At 44.8% G+C, this 9,361-nt stretch overlaps 1 protein-coding gene and 1 long non-coding RNA gene across 2 annotated transcripts in view; one reads left to right on the top strand and one right to left on the bottom strand.

Moving 5' to 3' along the window:
• LOC147008251 (uncharacterized) overlaps positions 1-9,361 on the top strand; it is a 298,248-nt gene that overhangs the window by 116,181 nt on the left and 172,706 nt on the right. The window lies entirely within an intron of this gene.
• The window catches only part of LOC147008261 (uncharacterized), a 57,235-nt gene that overhangs the window by 42,325 nt on the left and 5,549 nt on the right, over positions 1-9,361 (bottom strand). The window contains exons 3-7 of the mRNA XM_085865193.1: positions 6,548-6,654; positions 4,126-4,209; positions 1,546-1,587; positions 1,255-1,303; positions 621-692 (exon numbers count right to left, since the gene is read on the bottom strand). Of these exons, the coding sequence (XP_085721319.1) occupies positions 621-692; positions 1,255-1,303; positions 1,546-1,587; positions 4,126-4,209; positions 6,548-6,654 (354 nt within the window). The remainder of the gene's footprint in view (positions 1-620; positions 693-1,254; positions 1,304-1,545; positions 1,588-4,125; positions 4,210-6,547; positions 6,655-9,361) is intronic.

Genomic DNA, 9,361 nt, shown 5'->3' with positions numbered 1-9,361 from the left:
CAAAGGCATTTGTCTCATGAACTCTGGCCTCCCATTCAATTGCAAAGTTGGACAAACACAAACTCTGTCTTCCCATGGACTTTTATGAAACAGGAGTCTCATCGAACTGCTGAGGTCATGGACCTCTGTTCTGCAAAAGCTGTGCAAACCAGGTACTCCATCTGCATGCTGAGATAAATGCTTATCATTGCCGAAAGTAAATGAAGGTTTTCTGTGCATGCACACCCCTGAGGGAAGACACGCATTCTTTGATTCTTTCACAGCACTATCTGCTGTAGTTATTCACAACATTATTTTCTCTTTGCTTAAAGGACAACGTATGCAAACAAAGCTTTCTTGTAGTCTGGTATCGATTGACCACGTCCCCTGTGATGTTCTGACCCTTCCCGATTTTCCAATTGTATAAAGGCCATGCATTCTGGCTCAGATGCAGAGTTCTGCTTGAACTCTTGAAACAAGCTCTTCTTTCCACATATATGTGTTTTTCCATAATAAGCGATCTGTTAAATTAAAAGGGTTTTCTCTTTTGGTTGGAAATCTCCACCACAGGTGCTCAAGTAAAAGTGAACTTGATGGACACATACAGTAGATTTTCAGTAAAATGACTTCAGCAACCTCACCTCCAGAGACATACTCCATGACGAGGAGCACTTGGTTCGAGATCGGATTTTCAATGATGTCAATCAACTTCACTGGAGGGAAACAAGATAGTGGAGCACAAGTTAAGATGGCATAAGAAACCCACCCAAAGCCAAACACCTTTAAACAACATGATGAACAAGCAAATTCCATGTGACCCTTCCAATGACAAGTCATCAACATAGTGTGTCACAGACAGGGTGGTTCAATGTGTGTGCTGTCCCTCGGATGGACATTGAACCGCCATCCCATCTGCCGACATTAGTTGGTGTACGTTAAGGATCCCACGGTGTTCCTCGCGAAGAGTTGGCGAGCTCTCACTGGCACCCTGAACAAATGACAAACTGCTGTCTTAACTACTTCGAGGAAGGCAATGGGAAACTCCCTACCCAGTGTAACCCTTTCTCAGGAAGCTGCTTCAGCAGCACCAACGTTCCATGACGGAGTATAAAGAGACGGATCCAAAAGGGTGTTTGCAAACCTGAACTTTCGTTTGATTGAGTTTAAGAAAAATTAATAGTTGAGTGATGAGTGATAAATGCATGCCACAGAAACACACTCTCTGTAAGTTGTTTTGTTCATACTATGATAAGTTTGAGTGAAATCCACACTTACCAATGTTTGGATTATTAGGTTTCACCATTATGGCAGCTTCATCGCAGAGCTACAAAAGAATAAAAACAATAAGAGAAAATCAAACAAATTCATTCTATAACCAGTATAAAGGTTAACTAACCCCATCGCTGTAACCACAAAGTTGTAACTCACACAGAGGGACTCACAGCCTCAGGGGCCAAAAGAGAAAGATCCATCACAGACAAACGTTCCACCAGGACAGTTCAGGGATAAATTAAACAATTAGTTCAGTAATAAAACACAGTTGTCTCCACATTCACACAAACTTACTTTCATGGAATCCTTCAAATATTTTGCCTTCTTCAAAACAACCTGAAAGAGAAAACAAAAGGTCATATTATAACAACTTCGATACAATGTGGGAAAACTATTAAAATATATCATATTGGTGTGTCGTGACATACAATGATTACATCCATTTATACAGAAGTCTCTGTCGAGGAGAAAAGTGACAGAAAGGAACAACTTGACATCGACCAAGGATAAAAATGGGGAATAGGTGGATGATTACATGGACACACCACAAGTGAATCTCGTTGAGTGGCAGCAATTGGAAGAGGAAGAAAAATATAATTGAGAGAAGTAGGAAGGCAATGATGGGCCTAACAATGAGAATTCGGGGGAAGGGGGGCAGGAATGGGAAAATAAATAATGAATGGAATAAAGAAGCCCCCTCGACTTTTCCTCAAGACGGTTTTCTCCGGCAAAGATATAAAAAAAAAAAACCCAACACATTGGAGTCACGCTGATCCTTTGTAGCAAGCTGATCCTTTGTAATTGGCCGAGCACTGCAGGAGGAGTAGTGTGACAAACACACAAACAAGAAAGACATCGTGCAGAGCACAATACTTGCATGATCTAGAAAATAATTGTTGGTTGAATTTAGTTTCCTGATCTGCAAATCTTCTTCAAATGTCAAATCAATCGGATGAAAATTAACAATTTTAGAATTTCGGCCTATGTTGATCTTTTGGCCGATGTTGACCTCAAAAAGAATTGGTGGTTGAATTCAATGACCAAAGAAGCAAATCCTCTTCAAATTTCAAGTCAATCAGATAAAAATTGAGGATTTTAGAAATGTGACCGAAGTTGTTGACCTGTGGCTTATGTTGGACTTTTGGCCGATGTTTACCTTAAAAAATACTGATGGTTGAATTATGTGACGAAATATGCAACTCGTCTTCAAATTCCAAGTCAATCAGATGAAAATTGAGGATTTTAAAAGTTGATTGACGTTGTTGGAATATGTTGACCTTTTGACCTCAAAAATCAATGGGCTACATGCATTTTTCGGCTTCTTGCACATTTTTATTCCGAACATGAAACTTCACGGCCTGTTAGAAATAGTGACAAGCTGGAAGCCTTCTGTTTTTGAGGTCAAAAGGTTATGCAGGCCAAAGGTCAACAACTTAGGTCAAATTTCTAAAATCCTCAATTTTCATCCAATTGATTTGAAATTTTAAGAGGTTTTGCAGATCAGGTCACGGTATGCCCCCTGGCGGATTCTTAGTCTTCGTGGGGTGTCACCAAAACTGATCGATCTGATGTCTGAACTGTACTCTGGTGCTGAGAGTGCTGTGAGATGTGGTGATGCCATCTCTGACTTATTTCCAGCTGTTACTGGAGTTTGTCAGGAGTGTGTACTGGCCCCCACACTTTTCAGCACTTGAATGGACTGGATTCTGGGGAGGATGTCAGAGAGATCAAGCTGTGGTGCATTGTTTGGGAATGTCAAGATCTCTGACCTTGATTTCGCAGATGATGCAGTGATCTTTGCGGAGACTCTGGACGTCCATTTGGGGGTCCTTGATGTGCTGAGTGAGGAGTCGGAGCCGCTGGAATTACGGGTTTCCTGGGTCAAGGCTAAGATCCAGGATTTCAATGACATCTTGGATGCTGCTATCCTGAATGTACCTGTATGTGGTGAGGATGTTGAGGTCACGGAGAGATTCACTTACCTTGGCAGTGATATTCATGTCTCTGCTAGCTGTGAGCCAGAGGTCAACAGACATCTGGGTCAGGCCTGGAGAGTCATGGATTCACTGGATAATGGGATGTGGCGCTGCCGGTACCTATGCAGGAGGACGAAAGTCCGAGTCTTCAGGTCTTTGGTGCTTTCAGTCTTACTCTATCGATGTGAGACTTGGACTCTGACCAGAGATTTGAGACGGAGACTTAATTCCTTTGGTACCAGGTCTCTTCGGAGAATCCTTGGCTATCGCTGGTCAGACTTTGTGTCCAACGAGCGGTTGCTGAGAGAGACTCAAATGAGATTTGTTACCTGCAGAGTCCGTGAGCGTCAGCTGCGGCTGTATGGACACATGGCTCGTTTTCCTGACGCTGATCCTTCTCACCAGATTCTCTAAGCGAGGGAGCCTCATGAGTGGAGGAGGCCAATGGGCCGACCACGTTCCTCGTAGTTGCAGCAGGTTGATCGGCATCTCAAGGAGATGGGGATGGGCCGGGCATCCGCTTGGAGGATGGCCAGACGGAGGCCCCTGGAGTACCGGCGGAAAGTGGACGCAGCGACGCGCTGCTCCAGGACATGCTCCCTTACCTGACCTGATGTCCAAACCATGAACTGTTCAGCCAAGTGGAGGTTGGCTCTCCACCGACATCAATGATGGAATCTTCTGCAGGAATGACTTGGGGCCTGTGAGTCTAAAGAAAAAGCATCTTTCTTCTCGAGAGAAACAAAGGAGACGAATTCAGATACCAGAGAATCTTCCCGTCCCTTTCTTCCACGTGTCCCTATGTTGTGTCCCTCCACCGTGTTCTGTCTCGCTCTCTCAAGAGCTGTTTCAGCTACCGTAAAGTGAAAGGAAGGTATTAAGTAAAACAAGCTTGTACCTCCACTGAAGAGTTGTTCTTTGCTTGGTAAACCAATCCAAGGCTTCCTTCTCCAATTTTGGAGATGACCTCCCAGTTCCTGATCTGACAAAGGCAGAAACAGACATTCACAACAACGCTTTTGGAATATAAGACAAATAATACAGCCATGATTAAATTATTATTTCACATAAACTCAATAATCATCACATTGTCAATCAATAATAACTACAGTATAATATACTTAATAATATGGGTAGATATCTTCAATAAGATGACAAATTCGTGTTTGAATTTGTGATTTGAGAAATTGTGGCACCGACTGAAGTGGACTCATTCATCCTGTCGCTAGGGTGGCCGGCCCAGGTTAACCCCCCGACCCAATTTGTGGTGCTGGGCGGTCAACACCACCAGCCCCCCGGATGGCCGAGCGGTTCCTTATTAATAGGAGGCGGACAAGTTGATCCTCGGAGATTATCACATGTGCTCGAAGGGCATGGGGTGCAATGGCGGATGGGCGGAGGAACACGGGGAATGAAACAGATGCACAGGAAGTTTATTCTCGAACCCCACTACAAATACACGAATACAGTTTATTTGAATGAACACATTCAATGAACATAAACATCTATCTATAATTCCAGCAATCTGTGTGTGTGTGTGTGTGTGTGTGTGTGTGTGTGTGTGTGTGTGTGTGTGTGTGTGTGTGTGTGTGTGTGTGTGTGTGTGTGTGTGTGTGTGTGTGTGTGTGTGTGTGTGTGTGTGTGTGTGAGACCGGTTTCTTGACAACCGCTGGTCCGATCTCATTGAAACTTGCCAGGTATATTGCTGGGGACCTGAGGATGTGCCTTTTCAAGGTTTGATATTAATCGGACAAGTGCTTCCAAAGTTATGGCCATTTATTTACCAAACCAATGAGAAGACACGTTGTTGCGTGGGCGTGGCCGATGCGGGAAGGGAAGCTCAGCCGCGTTCGCCGTTACGGATTACAACGTATGGACTTCCGGATCCATTACGGGTTACAACGTACGGACTTCCGGATAATGATGACTTTGTGTATTCTCATAATTTCTCGATTTCTTATGCGCATTTATAGATAAACACAATGCCCCAAGTTATGATCGTTTTCATATTAGACGGTGTATAAATTTCGGTAACATCAGAGTGCTGGTATGCTCCGAACCAGGAAGTAAATTTTTTTCTCTCTCTTCTCTTTTTGTTTTTCCTTGCGACGACATTGCGAAAAGGTAAAATACGTTGGCGCTAAGTGAATAATTTGGTATTAAAACTAAATTGCGAATAATCGTAACTGCGAATAATATTCGAACTTCCGGGCCACGCACGTACGGGCACTCAAGAGCGAAGAAACGGCCTGTGTGGTTGTTGTTTGTTGCTCGCGGTCTGAATTTTTTTTTTTTTTTTTTTACGGGCACGTACTAGTATTTACAAAGGACAATAATTCAAAAGGTAATGATAATAATAATGAAGTAAATAAATCCTACAGTCGAGGTGCCTCTCACACAGACTCAAATACAGATAAAGGGGACTGAAATGAAAAGAAAAACCTTCCTTTTTAACTCGTCCTGCACTTAGCTTGGCCCAGAGCTGGTCTTTGTGGAACTGGAATCGAGGCGTTTCCACCAGCACGTGCATAGGCGCACAAAATGGCTGTCCACTTGTAGCAGGCCAAACGTACGCAGACAATCCGCAAGCGGCACTCAACACTAGGGCTGAAGGGCCCCAGTGCAGCTGCTTATGACATGCACGAGACTCGGGGTTCGTTTCTCGCGACTCAACCAAGAGCCAAAGGCCAGCGTCTTGCTTCACCACGCGAGCCAAATCCCCTCAACACTAATACAATGGTCGTGTCGTCCTCCTTGGCGTGCGCTCACCCTCCGCTCTCACCTCTCCAAAATCAATGCATCTCATGCCTCCACTCTGATCACGGCTATCCACAAAATGCACAAGCCGAATGAGTCCAATGCCTCTAAAAATGTGCCAGCCTTCCTCTTTAATCACGGCTCTCCAAAAGTGCGCAAGCCAACCTTCCTCTTTGATCATGACTATACCCTCCGCCTCTGGGGCATGGCCTGCTCGCACAAAACCCGGGAAGTCGGGGCTTCTAACTGCCCAGCACCCCTGGTTGTTGCTCCTCATGGTTTTGGTTATAAAGACAGAGGGAAAAGTCACAGAGGGGCGATTACATACTGGGAAAGCTTATTCTTAAACCCGAGCAAATTAGCTCAACATCACCCCCTCGTGTGGTGACACGAACACTTAAGTTCACAGGTTCCCTGCTAAGTTACATCGAGATGCCTCCTACACGTCCACGGACCAAGCAACTCTACACAATGCTATATTCTCTATTAAATTCTTCCATCTACCCCCACAACCGAAACAATACTTTAGCACCCCACTGGAGGTAATCCAATGTCTTCCTTACCACTTCATACTCCTCAAATTCCTCGTCCTTTTTCCTCTCGATGTCATCAGTCTTATCATCTTCACCACTCTCACCTTCATCATTTTCACTCTTACTGAGAAGCAGACCTGGAAAGATGAAGCAAAAGCAAGATAAAACAGATATTGTGACAGAAACATATCAATGGACAGAATACCACCGTGTTCAGACGTGTGTGTGTGTGTGTGTGTGTGTGTGTGTGTGTGTGTGTGTGTGTGTGTGTGTGTGTGTGTGTGTGTGTGTGTGTGTGTGTGTGTGTGTGTGTGTGTGTGTGTGTGTGCGCGCGCGCGCCGTGTGGGCGCGCGTGTCTGTGTGTTGTGGAAATGAGATGTCGGTTTGATAAATTAGTCTTCTTATTATTATTGTCGAGCTCGATGTTCATATACCATGTCCCCGAGTAAGAGGTCTCGTGCTCAAACCATGAACGATTTGCCCGAGTCTTTCAGGAACCGGATGGCTTGGCCTGACATGGTTGACGTTGGTAAAGGTAAGAATCTGTAATTTGTTCTGGATGTCGACAATACCTTGCCAACTCTTCATGAAAGACACTGGGGATGTTTAATGTCTCGAAAGCAGTGCTGTATATACAGTGACGGCGTTATGGTTTGTGTCACCCGGGGTCAAAGGTCAAAAATAGCACTCCCAAAGGCACTGACGTAGTCAGGGATTTCTATTGGGAGGGTCCTATGAAAGAACTTCAAGCTTCACCAGCGAGCTCAGCAGCAGAGCCCTGGAAGCTGTTCAAAATGAGAATAGATTTAGATTTAGTTATGATATGATATCCTGAGTTGACTCAGCTAATTAACGACAAAGAATCCCGAGGATTTCTCATGTTTCTAAACACGCGCCATGTTAAGGTGTTTCGGGCAGTTTAATAGGTCCTTCCATGGCATTATAATTCCAAAATAAATAACAAAAACAAGGATTACATTGTAATAAAGCATTTATTAATACTCATAATTTTCACAACAACATTAATAATCGTTATTTTTTTTCTCATTTCCAGAGACAGACAGAGAGTGAGAGAGAGAGAGAGAGAGAGAGAGAGAGAGAGAGAGAGAGAGAGAGAGAGAGAGAGAGAGAGAGAGAGAGAGAGAGAGAGAGAGAGAGAGAGAGAGAGAGAGAGAGAGATTCTACAAAAGCACTGGCTGAGTAACAGAAATATGGTGTTGTTGTGGGAATGTTCTCTAAGGGTTAATAAAACTGTTTAGTATAACGACAGTTATTTCTCAGCATTTGTTTTGATAAGCATGACATACTATTTGTGCAATAGATATCCGTTGTGTATGTACAGTGAGACGTTTGTTTTCCGTACCCGACTGGTTTTTCCTCCCCGACTAAAACCTCTCGTGATATGTTTTTAATGTTATTTTTCTCTGTGTCCACATCCTTACAAATCGCACACGAGGGCTTTGCAGCTCAAGTCGTGAGAATGTGCAGGTGTGGCGAATCTGCATTGAGATAGCGAGCCATTAGCCTCACAGCAGGGGCTGCTGTTTGGGGAGTATCTGCATTGGGGAAGTCTGCGGTTGGCCTCGTCTGAAGTTGCAAGTTGCAGCTCTGAAGTTTCAGCTTAAATCCGGAAGAATTGTACCATCCCAACCTCGGCTGGATGTTGGCAAGCTCAAGGATGGGAGGGTGGCTGAGTTGTTTGAGAACAGGGTGAGCGGGGATTTCGGTAGTCTGGGTGTTTTGGGGAATCCTGAAGAGTTGCGGAGTGCCTTCAAGACCACCATCCTTGATGTTGCCGGTGGATGTCTTGGAACCGTCAGGCGAAGAAGAAATTAGTCTCCCAAGGGACAATGGATATCATTGACCAGAGTTGCAGGTCCAGGCTTAATGGCAGAGCTGAGCTGATCAGGGAGTTGAGGCGTAAAACTGTACATGCGCTGATGGTGGACAAGGAGGCCTATGTCCAAAGAATCTGTGAAGGGGTCGAGCATCACCTGTGGTCAGGTGATTCTCATCCTGCTTGCAGAAGAATTTGTACATTGCGTTCCTCCAAGCCCATCCCTCGGTGGACTGCAGTTAGAGTGGAGGTTGTTGGGCTCTTGACAGAGGAGTCCGAAGTGAAGGCCTGCTGGACTGATTACTTTGAGCGGCTGTACCAGGCTAACCTACCAGATGTTGAGTTGGACATCAGGAGTGTAACTATCCCCATTGCTGATCATCACATCAACTATGAAGCACCTTCATTTGTGGAAACACAGGCTGCAGTGAACCAATTGAAAGGGGGTAAAGCTCCTGGGATCTGTGGCATCCATGTTAAATTTCTCAAGGCTGGTGGAAATGCTGCACTCGTGTCGTTGCATGCACATTTGTGCTCTGTCTGGAACACAGGCATCATCCCGACTGACTGGAAGAGAGGCCTTGTTGTTCCTCTCCTGAAGGGGAAGGGTAATCGCCAGGACTGCAACAACTACCAATGGGTGACACTGCTCCCAGTACCGGGCAAGGTCTTTGCTCAGTGCTGGGCAACAGAGGTTGGTGGCGACTTGGAGGCCGAGGAGTGCGGGATGGAGAGACGGATGAACAGAGAGGAGTGAAAAGCTGTTCAAACACTACTATGGCATTAATGGAGGATCAAAACAAAATGTTCGGAGCACGCACGGTAATGGTTGCTGCGGTGAGAGGAAAGTCGTTCATGTCATTGTCATGAGGAACAAGCAGTCACCACCAGCACAGTGAAAAGTAAATAAAACAACAACCATTTTCAGGTGTTTCCTCCAACAAGTGCTGAAACCCCCAAACGAACCGAGATAAGTAATTTATTTTAAGAAAAGATTCATTTTCAAA

Source organism: Eptatretus burgeri, chromosome 20 (assembly GCF_056783735.1).
Source record: "Eptatretus burgeri isolate ZD-2024b chromosome 20, Ebu_testis_v1, whole genome shotgun sequence".
Taxonomy (NCBI): domain Eukaryota; kingdom Metazoa; phylum Chordata; class Myxini; order Myxiniformes; family Myxinidae; genus Eptatretus; species Eptatretus burgeri.
This window is presented reverse-complemented; position numbering and strand designations above follow the sequence as displayed.